At 44.9% G+C, this 13857-nt stretch overlaps 1 protein-coding gene across 5 annotated transcripts in view; it reads right to left on the bottom strand.

Annotated features, from left to right (window-relative positions):
* The window catches only part of LOC137439943 (uncharacterized), a 50870-nt gene extending 37013 nt beyond the window's left edge, over positions 1 to 13857 (bottom strand). Inside the window, exons 1-3 of one of the 5 annotated variants that reach the window (XR_013621479.1) lie at positions 13769 to 13829; positions 11387 to 11553; positions 6621 to 6737 (exon numbers count right to left, since the gene is read on the bottom strand). Coding sequence is in view for 3 of the 5 variants with exons in the window: in XM_068136217.2 (XP_067992318.2) it covers positions 6621 to 6705 (85 nt within the window). In the remaining 2 variants the exon portion in view is untranslated. Of the gene's footprint in view, positions 1 to 5733; positions 5862 to 6620; positions 6928 to 11338; positions 11554 to 13768 lie in introns of those variants that run through there. The other 4 variants (XM_068136217.2, XM_068136237.2, XR_013621480.1 and 1 more) reach the window with 4 other exon arrangements.

Consider the following 13857-nt stretch of genomic DNA (forward strand, 5'->3'; position numbering starts at 1 on the left):
CCACCGAGCGCCGGCTCGCCCGTTTCCCGACCTGCCGAATGAGCACGGCGGGCGACACTGCCGAGCCTCCTGGCCGAACTTGGCGTGGAAGAAACACCAGGCGGGCAGCTGCGGCGTCGGAGGCCGCGGTTTTCTTCGCGGCGGCGGCGGCGGTGGTGGTCGGGGCGTAGCGGCGGACACGAGGTGCGGTGCATCGGGGAAAGCCTCGGGAGCCTCGGGAGCGGCAACCGCGCCAAGACTCGCCTGCGTGGCCAAAGCCGCGTAGTATTTGTCGGCCTCGGCAGCGAGCGCACGGGGTTCCGTTAACGCGGAACCAGCCAAAGTGAGGCGGACTCGTGCTGGCAGCTGGCGTCGAAACAACGCCCGGAATAGAGCGTTCGGGGTTTCGTCGCCCATGAGCGCCAGCATATGGTCCATACAGACCGACGGTCGCGTGTCCCCGATCTCGGGGAGGTCCAAGAGGCGATCGGCCCGTGCGTCCACCGTAAGGCCGAACGTGGTGAGGAGGAGACGCTTGACCGCCTCGTACTTGCCGTCGGCAGGTGGATCCCTTAGGACCGATACGACGCGGGTGGCCGTGCCGGGCCCGAGGGCGGCGACCACGTGGCAGTACATGGTCTCGTCCACCGTGATGCCACGAAGTCGGAACTGGGCTTCCGCCTGCAGGAACCAAACTTCGGGTTGTGACTCCAAGAATTCGGGGAGCTTGATGGAGACCGCGTTGGTAGCCATTGTTGCGGCGGTTTCGGGTAGTCAGCGACGGCTGGCTCGAATGTCGGAGGTCACCAATTTAGCACGCGGTGCTACGCGCGTGACTTGCTACCAAGGAGGAAGCGGACAACGCGGTAAGTTTGATGTTCTTTATTCAAAGAGGTCACTGTAGCACTGGCGCGCTCCAAGCTGCGCGCCCGGTGTATATCCTGAGGCCACGCCTACCTCTCGGGCGTGGCCGCCGCCCACTTGGTGCGCGGAATGATGTCACCACGCCAGTGGGCTTTCGTGTACGCCACACAGGTATGTTTCTCCAAAAAGAATGATAACAAGGTAGGGATGATCACAAGAAATGATCAAATGAAACCTCCCTACATCTTACTTTGAATAACGGTTATCCTAGACAAGACACTGTGTGTGTGAGAGTGTGTGTGTGTGTGTGTGTGTGTGTGTGTGTGTGTGTGTGTGTGTGTGTGTGTGTGTGTGTGTGTGTGTGTGATATAACTTTGTCTTTTCGAGGAACAACTATTATTCAAAGAAGGATGTAGGGATGGCTGCGCATGATAATTCCATGTGATCATCCCTACCCTGTTTACATACTTTTTGGAGTAACATCCCCACATACTTTTTGGAGTAACATCCCTACATACTTTTTGGAGTAACATCCCTACATACTTTTTGGAGTAACATCCCTACATACTTTTGCATTTTTATGCATCCGCCCCCGAAGGTGGACGGAGGCATTATGTATTCGGGTTGTCTGTCCGTCCTTACAGGCTAAACTTCGTTTTCTCAGCAACCACATGTCCAATTGAGACAAAACTTTCAGGGTAGGAGTGACACCCATGAAAAATGTTTTTTTGATAATTGTGATGTCATAGGTCATGTGGTATAGCAGCCATCTTGGATTAAACGCAAATAATTAAAAATATATTTCTCAGAAACCACTGAATGGAAAAATTTGAAACTTGGCACATTGTCAAGTACAGTACTCCCGATGAGGAACAAAAGCATGATAATAATGCCATCATTGGTGAAGTGGTATACCAGTCATAAATGTTTTATTTGAAAGCCTTATCCTGAAAAAGCATGATAATAATGCCATCATTGGTGAAGTGGTATACCAGTCATAAATGTTTTAATTGAAAGCCTTATCCGAAAAATCTGAAATTGCATGCACATGAGGTCTGACCCATTTGTATTAAAATATTAAATTTATTGACTTCATAGGTCACATGGTTTGGCAGTCATATTGCATTGAAGGAAAATATTAAATAATTATATCTCCGAAACCACTTACACTATCAATGCGAAACTTTACAAATGTCATCTAACACCATCTTTGAACATAGTTTGAGAATGATGATGTCGTAGATCACGTGGTTTGGCAGGTCACGTGGTTGGATAGAAAAACAAAACTTACCGATCATTGACGGACGTGTGTGATGTACCCCAATGTCACACGTCATACCATGTCACCACATCATGTACGATGACGTCACACCCACTCAACAGTTTCAACAGTTTCAATGCGAAACTTTACAAATGTCATCTAACACCATTGTTGCATATAGATTGAGAATGATGATGTCGTAGGTCACATGGTTTGGCAGGTCACGTGGTTTGGATAGAAAAACGAACCTTACCGATCAACACAAAACTTCACAAACATGATCCCCCTACCCATACATATGCAGAGTGTGCATTTTTGATGTCATATGTCACATGGTTTGGCAGCCATATTAGCTTGGAAGCCAATATTTTAAAAAATCCCTTCTCCGAAAACGCTTCACCGATCGATGTGAAACCTGTCCTGTAGTAAAAATGTCATACTTCAAAACAGCAGAATGGATTTAAACCAAACTTGTTTATTTTAGGACAGTGAACGAGGGCATCTGTCCATTGTCACGGGCAGGGACTATGCGGAGGCATATTGGCGACACAGTCGCATTGCTCTAATTTAAAATGTTTTTATTACTTGTATATCATGAGTTGTCATTCATGAGTATAGCTAAGCTAGGAGTGGTTCTCAAGTAGTGAGATTAAAAGTTTGAACCTGCTCAACGCAAGTGTACAGCAAGAGGCACAACAGTTTCTTTGCAAAAAGATAAACGAAATTTTGATTTACTGAGCCAACAGTGCTGTTAGTAACAAGTCAGAACAGATAATGATGCAGCCTCGTTGTAACAAGTCAGAACAGATAATGATAGTCTTGTTGGGACATGTCAGATAGTGCTGTTTTTAGCAGTGCGATTTTTGAAACCCCATTTCTCTTAACATTTTTATGCCTCCGCCGACGGCATTATGTTTTCAGGTTGTCCGTCCGACTGTCTGTCCGTCCGTCTGTCCGTGATAGGTTTTCGTTACCACGATAACTTGAGAACGGCTCAAGGGATCTTCGTCAAACTTGGCACAGGTATGTATAATGAGGAAAAGATGAACTGATTAGACTTAGGGGTCATGAGGTAAAAGGGCAAAGGTCAGAGGACATGTTAGGTAAAAATACTGTTACCGCGATAACTTATGAACCAGTGATGGGATTCTGACCAAATTTGGTACAGATATGAATAATGATGTAAAGATTAACTGATTAGATTTTGGGGGTCCCGAGGTCATGGGCCAATGGTCAGAGGTCATGTCAGGTAAAAATGTGAGAACTTGTGAACAGCTGAAGGGATTTAAATTAAAACTTGGTGCAGGTATGTACATGAACATGTGTAAACATGTATAAACATGTATAAACATGAACATGTATGTACATGTATAATGATGTAAACATGAACTGATTAAAGTTTGAGGTCCATAGGTGAAAGGTCAGAGGTCATGTCAGGTAAAAATGTGCTAACTTGGGCACAGCTGAATGGATTTAAATCAAACATGATACAAGTATTATAATGATGTAATAATGTGGGCGGCGGCATATCAGTCGATGTCGTGACGTCGAAGAATGCCGTTCTAGTTCATGCTCATTCTATTTATTTGGATCCTGCATCTTAGGCTCAGATAGTTTTGGGCCTTTCCATTTTTTTTTCCTACCCGCTCAGATAGTTGACATCAAATCCTTCCTTTTCTCCAACGGCCTGATCTCAGATCACCAATTTGGTTATAGAACCAACCATTCTACCCTGAGCATACTGCTTACACTCTCCCAACAGGTTGGTGGCCTTACTGCGCCTCCTTTTTGGTCTTTCACCCTGTGCCCTCTCTTGGATATGTCCCTCCCAGGTGTCTGCAGGGTGCACACAGAAGCCAGTAATATTCTTCTTGTGAATCTGCCAAAATACAAGTTCACTGCTTACCTCCAGTCATTTGTTCTCACCTGTGGAATCAACCTACCTCCTCGTGTGTTCAGTCCTATTCTTCCCTCCAGGGCTTCAAGACAGCTGTTCACCACTACCTTAGGTCATCCCCCATCCATACTCACGATCTCTTCTACCCCAATGACCCCATTTCCAAACACTCCCTTTTTCTACATTATTGTGATCCACTCCCCTCCCCTTGCCTCTTCTTGTTCTTTAGTTGTCGGTTAATTTGTTCCTTCACTGTTTCATCCCCACCTTCCCCTTCCTCTTGTTGTTGTGTTTATTTCAGTTTGCGTACAGATTGTTCACCCCATATGTCCTTCTCCTCCTCCCCTTTATCTCGCTCTCATTTCTACTATGTTGTTGGTGTTTCCCCATTTCCATTTTGTTCCCTTCCGCAAGTCTCGACCATGTGTTTAAAAAGGCACCGTAATCACCAAATTTAAGACATCCCTTTTTCTATAGCCAATTAATCCTTACATCAATTTTATTCATATTGTGCAAAAAAATGATCGGAATGCTGAATAACAATTATTCTATGCTGTTTAAAACATACTATCAACAGACGACCGTATCTGAGGAGGATGGTTTCATCTCCCATAGCGCTGACATCGATAGAGGCACACTGTGTTATGGTGCAGTCTGGAATTCCATGAAATAACATGAGATCTAGTACACCATGCATAATGCATAGCATCGGTTGAGAAATTTTAGAATATTAAGAGCTGTCATGCTCAGAGTCCAATACAGAGTTTGAAAAAGTGTATAAGGAGGAGGTTGGGGTATCAGGTATTCAGGCCTGTCAATTTGAGCTGTATCAATAGAGCAGAAGTGATCGCAGCGATGATTCTCACTGACAGTGGCACAGAAGGCAATTTTGTGATTCATGCTGTGGGAAGGTTGCAAAGTACCGAATCGTATGTAGGGCATATTAACATCTGTCATAATAAAAGTGTGAAAATGAACTTTTAAAATATATAAAACTAGGTGAATTAAACATGCATAGGGGTGTTTCAGGTTGTTTTGCCATGCAAATAAAATCCCGTTTACATTAAAAAAAAAACACCTTTAGAGGCCATTTTTCCCCGCAAAGCGGGGGTTGGCCTTTTTCGGGAACCGTGGTTGTTGTTGTTTTTCGGTCCCCTATTTGAAGCAATGTTTTACGGCCGGATGCCCTTCCTGACGCCAACCCTTTTTGCCGCCTTTAACGACAAACAGGGAATTACCAGTGAACTGCTACTCAATTAGCCGACCTCGGAAGGATGACGTTTACATGCATAAGCTTAATTACTGCATTTGTAACATACTATGGCACACCTACAGTATTTTATTTTTTTACTGGAAAGTTCAGGGGTAAGACTGCAACCCACTGCCCCCTCCAGGTCGACCCTATTATAACAAGAGGGAGAATTGCTTTGTAATACATGTCCTCTATCGATATGATATTTTCTTAGCCCAAAAAGGGCATAACTCCATGAAAAATTGGTGAAACAATCCGGAACTCGAACTTGTTCTGTAGCTTATCATAATAAAGCTATGCACCAAGTTTCAGTTGAATATGTTAAAAGTTAAGGGTGGAACGTCTGGAAAACCACAGGTGGGACAGATGGACAGGCGGACGGACAGACAGACGGAGAGCAACCATATAGCCCCCTCCAGTGAAACCGGTAGGGGACTAATAACCCAAGTACATTCCCAAATTAGCAGCTGCCCCTGGTACCTTGTCAGTGAGGACTCATCATAATTTCGCATGCAGCCTGTGGCTGCTGGTTGCATCATTTCTGGAAGAGCGCTGTGCTGTTGATGCAGTTCCCCTGTTCTCAGTAAGCTGGTATTCATTTTGCCGACCTCAGAAAAATGACAGGCTGAGTCAACCCACCTGGTGTTATTTAATGTTACGACAGGGTCTCAAACTCAAGACCCTAAGACTAAAGCCAGCCACCTTAACTGTTGAGCCAACAGGAGGTTAGTGAGGACTGTGGAGCGCAGTGATGGAAATCAAATGGAGTGTTTTGCAGGGTATCTACCCAATGCTATCTACAGCACATCCTCACATGGCACTTAACTGCTCCATGATGAGAATAAAGCTTCCATGAAGCACCACGCCTTTTGTCCCCCAAGCGATGTATGCGTATATTTCTTATTACTAATACAAGACCGCAATTACTGGATTAGTAAGTTACGATCACTCAAATTAGAAGAAGAAAAGATTTCACTTAGAAGATGAAGAGATCAACACGCACACGGTACAGACAATGGGATGTAGAAATCAAATAAAATGCTTTTAGTATCAATATCGCCATAATAGGTTGCTTTGAAGAAATGCAATAGGCAATCTGTATCGATAAGCATCTCTTGTTATATAATTCATCCTCCCAAGTATTCATCTTAACGAGACTCTACTGTAATTGTTTCCGACATTCTGGGGGATTGAACATAACCACACAAAGTTTTGCATTTATTCTCATTTTTTGTTGCACAAGCACTGGGCGGTCATATTAGAAGCTGAGTGTTGAGTGGTTCTCTCATTGCATACAAATCATTTACAACCAGTGACTTCATAAAGCTTCAGATAAGGTATCTGAGCATACAGAATTAGGATCTTACCTTCTCTGGGACCAGCATGCTGTGTCCGCTCTGGATCACGATGGTTTGATTCACTCTCTGGTGGTAGTTTTTGCTTCCTCCTCATAATGAACTCAATTTTGATATAGTTATAACCTACTGTACAGCCATCAAGGTATGGGGTAGATATGGGGAACAGAACAAAGGGGGGCAATGGATTTGACAGGAGCGGTAAAGGTGAAGAAGCAAAACATTTCAAACTAGGCTACCACATCCAAATGATGCTGCATTGCATTTGTCTCATCACTCATCAGAACTGCTACTTTGCTCCCACCTCACTCCCATACCTCACATTCATTTGTTTTATTACTGTGTACCCCACCTCCCCACCCCCCCCCCCAGACCCGCCCCAGCCCCCTCCCTTCCACATATCTACCGATGTCCCTGTTCTCTACTGTTGTTGTGTTTGTGTGCTTCCCTCTCTCTCTCTCCTCCTCTTGTCTCCCGCTCCACTTATTATATATTTTATGTGTCTCTGTTTATGTTTTTTGTGTTTTATGTGTTAGCTCTTACACGAGCCTCGACTTTGTATACAAAAAAAACTTCTCCCTTCCATCACATCTATATAATAATAGCGTAAGGACTCGACTTTGTTATCCCTTTTACGCCGCACCCTGTGACCCGATGCCCACGGCACGAATGGATTTACGATCTACGAAACGCGCTCTTTGTTTATCACGTACAGCCATACTCGAAAAATCTGAATTAGCGGACGTTGGGGCCCAAAAACATCCGATTAACTACCGATACGACGCCATCTTATGACGCCATCGTATTGGCGTCTGCTGGGCGAAGGCGAAGCAAGCCGTCCGCTGATTGGACAGGCGAAGGCGAAAGCAAGCCGTCCACTGAGTGGACAATCCAGAGCATGCATTTGTGCCGGTGTCGGCGATCGTTGTTCATATACGCACTCTTCATTCTCATCTTTCTTCCTAACTCTTACTCGGACGAGCAAATCCCCTATGCCATCCATAATGGTACACTCTATCCATACACCACATCCTCCCTTCCGTGGATGTTCCATGGGTTTCGGCTAGTATTCTATTATTTTAGTAGAAACAATGTCTACCTCCAAACAGTGTATGCAAACTAAGGGGAGAGGGTGATAAATTTAGAAAAAGTAGGGAGGAAAGAGAGGGGAGGAGAGTTGGAAGGAAAGGGAGGGAAAAAGGAAAGACTTGCATTTTTAAAAAATGTTTAGCCAAATGACTTTCTTTTTCACAACTTTAATCCCTCCCGTTCCTCCCACCACTGTGATATTTGAATTTGCTGATGTCATTGAACTTGGATTTATTCATACATTTTGTTCAATTTCTCTCCGTTCTCAAGACCGAACTCTCTTATCTGTCTCCCTCTTCCAAATCCTGGTGGCGTCTGGTCAAATCCGTTTCTGGTGTTTGTTCCCCCTCCATCCCCTCCCTTACCTCAAACGGCTACACAGCTGACTCCGCACGTGAAAAAGCTGAATGCCTCAACTCTGTGTTTGCCTCTAAATCTTGTGTCCCAAACCCATCCCTCTCTGTACCCACCATACCCAGTCGTACCCTGCTGCTCCTGGACTCCGTGTCCTTTCCTCCTGACAAGGTGGAAAAGTTTCTGTCAACCCTCGACTCTGATTCTGCAACTGGACCCGACGGCATCAGCCCACGGGTCCTAAAATCCTGCTCTGCTGCTCTATCTCACCCTCTCTCTGTTCTCTTCACCCTCTCTTTTGCTCAAGGTCAACTGCCATCTGCTTGGAAATCAGCCAACATCACCGCTTTGCACAAAAAAGGTGCAAAAACAGATCCTAGCAACTACAGACCAATCAGCCTTCTCCCAATTATCAGCAAAGTCATGGAATCCATCATTGCTTCGGATATGAAATCTTTCCTCTTCTCCAATGGCTTGATCTCTGATCATCAATTTGGTTTCAGACCAGGTCACTCTACTCTGGACATGCTGCTTCTGCTGTCTCAACAATGGATGGAGGTCCTCAATGCCAAACAGGAAATTAGAGCTGTCTCCCTCGACATATCACGTGCCTTCGACACGGTCTGGCACCCCGCTCTGCTCACCAAACTCTCCTCCTTTGGTATCCATGGAAATCTCCACGCATGGCTGGCGGACTTCCTCTCTAGTCGTCGTCAACGTGTGGCCCTGAATGGGTTTCTCTCATCTCCTCTTCCTGTTCAGGCTGGAGTTCCCCAAGGCAGTGTTCTGGGCCCCGTGCTTTTTCTGGTCTTCATCAATGATCTCTCTGACTCTCTCGAAAATCCTCTCTATCTCTTTGCTGATGACTCCACTCTCTGCCGCTCCATTCCTCTTCCCTCAGATCGGCAGTCTGCTGCCTCCTCACTCTCTGGAGACCTGGACAAAATCACAGACTGGTCAAACAAGTGGAACATGTCTTTCAATCCTGACAAATCTCACACTCTTACTATGTCTCTCCGAAAAGATCAACTGGACAACCCTCCCATATACTTTCTCAACAATCCTCTCCAAGAAGTTCTGTCGCTCAAGATTTTGGGTCTCACTATCTGCCATGATCTTTCTTGGGAAAACCACATTTCCAAGCTGGCCTCCAAAGCCAGTCACCGACTGGGCATCCTCCGTCGTGCGAAGTCCTTCCTCGGCACACCTGAGCTCCTCACCACATACAAGGCTTTCATCCGCAGCTCAATGGAATACTGTTCTCCCCTATGGGCCGGTGCTCCTGCCTCACACCTAGCTCGGCTTCACGCTGTTGAAACCAAAGCTTTCAGAATTATTGGAATCTCCCGCGATGAAGCTATCTCTGAGGGCCTTTCACTCACTCACCGCAGGCAGGTAGGTGGTCTTTCTGTCTTCTACCGACTCCTCTCCGGCCTTGCACCCCCAGCACTCTCTGTGCTCTGTCCCCCAAATATTCCTACAGGTCGCACAAGATCTGCCAGCAACCCTCTGATGGTTAAACTGCCGAAATCTCGGCTCTCTGCTCACCTTCACTCTTTCATTCCTCTTTTCTCCCGCCTCTGGAACAAACTCCCTCACTCCCTTCAATCCCACTCCTCCCTCCAGGTCTTTAAAACAGCTGTTCACCACCATCTCTTCTCTTCCCCCATCCAAAACCTTGATCTTTTCTACCCCCGCTAATTCACCCCAGATCCACCTTGTTTGAAATTCCAACTTCTTTCCTGGAAGTCCTGGCAGTGTCCATATGTTTTATACCTCTCCCACCGCCCCCTTCCCATGCCCCCCCCCCCCCCAAAGCCCTCGCCCTCTCTCAGATCTCTCGATGTCTCCATGTCTCTCGGTCCCTGCTCTCAAATGTTGTGTTTGTGTCTTTCCCCCTCTCTCCCCATCTTGTCTACCGCTCCCGATGTTATATGTTTTATGTGTCGGTTTGTCTTTCTGTGTGATTAATGTTCGCTCTTTCACGAGCCTCGATCTTGTATACAAAAAAAAAAAAAAAAAAAAAAAAAATTCCTTTCTGGTTGGCGACAGGGGTCTATTTAATCCAATCAATACAAAAGTGGTTTTAGAATTGGTATCTTTAAGAACCCAGAAATCAGGCTTTGATTTACCTCACACTTCACTAACAGCTTACGCTGCCTTCCGGTGGATGGTAAATAACTTAGTTATTGACAATGTTCCAGTCCCAGCACACAAATTGGAACATGGAGCTGTGAAAATATTGTGATTGAAAACATATTTAAGGGAAAAAGCATTACGGAATCAATGAGTGGCAGCACCCTTGTTTCTGCTTGTTAGATGACAAATCAAGACCAATAAACAATCCGCTTGTTGAATGATGAATTGCGACCAATTAAAGATCCAGTTGTTGAATGATTAATTGAGGCAAAGGAAAGAAAGATCTGCTTGCTGCAGAATCAAAGCCAATGAAGTCTCTCATATATATTGTCACGACAGAGGTCCAGTTAACACAGATGCTCTGCGCCAGAGGTCTGAAGACCTCCGGAAATGACCGAAACGATGATTTGAATTTATACTATACTGCGTTCATTACCATTTATGATCCTCCAAGGATTGCCCAATAAATAAACTGAATTTGGCGGTTGTTCACACTCAAAGGCAGGAAAAAGTTTCGTTATGATTGAAATGATTTATTATAAAAATAATATGGGGAATAAGGAAGGACAGAGCAATAAATAAATAAACAGACCAAATCTAGCAGTCAGCAGACAGATATGGATGAAAGGGGAAGCACACAAACTTGTATACAACAGACACTAGAAAGAGCAATCAGAGATTGCAGACCCTCGCCAGGACACATTTTCAGTGTTTTTTAAGGCTTTTTTTTTTTTTTAAGGCAGATGACATTATCATTATTTTTTTACTCCACCAGTTTATCCCTAGATGATGCTCAATAAATTTCATCTTGATCGGATGAAGTTTTGTACTTGTCGAATCATGATGTCATAATGGAGGCGCCTATGACATCATCATTAACATATTTTATTCCCCATGGAGAGTTCTTTACAATGAGCCATGTCTCAATTTTTTCTATGCAGCGCTTTCGGAGATATAGAGGTGCAATATTTTTCGTTTTTTCCAAGATGGCGCCCATACCACGTGACCTATGATGACATAATTATCATTTCAAAATTCTACAGGTGTAGTTGCACCTATGATGAAAATTTCCTGTCAATCGGACCAACGGTTGGAGAGAAAATCATACTTATTCTGTGCGGACAAACAAACGGACTCAAATGCAATACCCTCTCCTCAGGCGAGGGTAAAAACCACGTTCATGGCACCGACAATACCATATCGACCATAGAGTGGAACACAGGCGAGGAGATCACAGGCGAGAACGCAGGCACGTGCTGGTCATGGCTGCAGGCCGATGATGTCGTGCAGGTTGGCGTGGCACAGGGCGAAGTGCGCAATATGGGCTGAAATCCTCTGCAATGTGTTCTCATTGGGCAGTAACCTGTGGTTACAGATTGGCATCTCTGAATCTAATTGCAATATGGCAGCACCATTTGAAAGTCGAACACATGAAAAGCAACGAGCAGCTATCTCTTTTCTATGCATGAGTGTGATATTGAAATTTCCAGAGGAATGAGTGTACAGGATGCAGCATCATGCCTGGAACAAAGTAATATCCATGTACAGGTGGATAGAAAAGCTTGGAGAAGGCAGACAGTATGCATGATAAACAGCGGTGTAGGAGAGTGGAAGCATCTAACAACTCTTGTGAAGAAATTTAATGCCCAACAGTCTGTTGGCAAAATCATGCTGATGGTGTTCTGAGCCATGAACAGTCCACTTTTATTTCATTACAAGAACAGATTGTTACCTGCGCCACCAAAGGTGGATGGAGGTTAGGTTTTCACCCCTGTCTGTCCGTTTGTCTGTCCGTTTTTTGTGAACAAAATATCTCAAAAAGTTGTGGACGGATTCTTTTGATTAAATGTGATTCTGTATTGTGATTTTCTGGTCTACTCTATGATACAAAATGTACACTGTTCACCTGGCGGAGGTATGCTCTCTACTGAGTGCCGTTCTAGTTACTTACAGTATGTGATGTACTGTGGCCAGCATCACTAATTGCAAAATGAGATTATCAGAAGTCTCCAGTCCCAGAGTGTGCTTCTGGAACAGGACAATGCCAGACCTCGCGCTGCCCACCTGACAGGAGGCAATATCGAACAAACTCATGTCCGAGGTTGTCTCACAACCCTGACTTTGCGCTATCGAGGACCACCTATTTGGGCCTGTGAGGGAGGTACTTCATCGCATGCACTTCAAGTGACACAAGGATGCCAAGAGCTATCCAAATGTGGCCACACACCAACTGCAAAGAGTGCTACACTGAAGGCACAAGGTGTGCTGTCTCTCAATTAACTACACTAGCAACGGTACCTGCCCTATGGGGGGCGGGGCTTCAATTGGGAAGCCCAAATGAAAAGGAAAAATATCAGAAATAGAAGACTTTTATTTTATTTTAAACGATTCATATAAACATCCGTTGAATCATATCACACGCAAGTCATCAAAATCTAAACAGTACATGGCGCCAATTTTGAAAAAAGATTGAATTCTGCAAAACGGAAGCGGCCGCTGCACGTCTTTCTCAGTCGCACGTTTATGTGTGAAGAGTGCGCGCCGAATCTGTAACACGGAAGCGGCCGCTACACCTGTTTCTCAGTCGCTTTGCACACGCTGCCATGTTACTTCGGAGCCGCACAGTTTATATAGGAAGAGTTCGTCAGGAGTCGATCTACTCTCTCCTGGTACGTAGAATAAACAGTATTTGTAGAATTTCAACAAAAGCCACATCACTGTTCATATCGGTAAATATTATTCCATCGTGTTTCGAAAAACTGGAAAATTTGGAAAAATTGAAAAAACAATATAGCCTATTTTACTCCCAGGGGTCCCAGGAATACCCACCCAAAATATCTTTGCGATCGGTTGAGCCGTTTTTGCGGTACCTTCGGTTCGAACAGACGGACGGACATTTGGTGAATTATTGTAAGATTAAGCTGGCTGCCCCGTCTGCTCGCATTAGTTGGTGAACACGAAAGATCCATTGGTGTACTTTGCGAAGAGTAGGTGAGTTATTGCTGGTACCCTGGCAGAATTCAAAAATTACTGCCACCATAGGTCGGTCGTCAGTCCTGGCCAGCCAGTTCGTGAAAGGCTTGGTCCAAGCCAGAGTAAGACAAAGGTCGGACACAATTATAAAATTATATAGTCCAAGAAGAATTGATAATGCGAATTATACCATGAATGGGTTTTATTTCTATTTTATTTTTTATCCATTTGTTTACCGTGAGCTTGAGATTGCCCCACCAACCTCATCCCTGGTAACTGCACAAACAGTCGCCATGTTGCATCACGGAGCACGCTGTCCTATACTATGGTGGGGACCTTAAGCCAGTTTGTCCTCCTGAAGACCTTTATGCCAAATAAACCATCTCATGATATTAATAGGATATACAGCGATGTTTGTCCATGAATAAGGTGGATTAAGCATTAAGGGTATAACATAAGCGAGGTATTTACGACGCCGTTATATCCATACCATGGGTGTTTGTGACTCTGCACTTGCAGTTCGCACATTCGGAATCCTCCCCTCTACCCTTCACCCCACCCCATAGTTGTCACATTTCACCCTCCGTCCGAGAGCTATAAGTTACCTTCTCATTCTTGACCCTCGATCACCGGACCGGTAAAGCAGACTGACTGGCACAAGCCGGCTGAGAAAACTAGCGACGAGTTCGATGTT

The sequence above is a fragment of the Myxine glutinosa genome, chromosome 1 (assembly GCF_964187855.1).
Source record: "Myxine glutinosa chromosome 1, kmMyxGlut1.1, whole genome shotgun sequence".
Lineage (NCBI taxonomy): Eukaryota > Metazoa > Chordata > Myxini > Myxiniformes > Myxinidae > Myxine > Myxine glutinosa.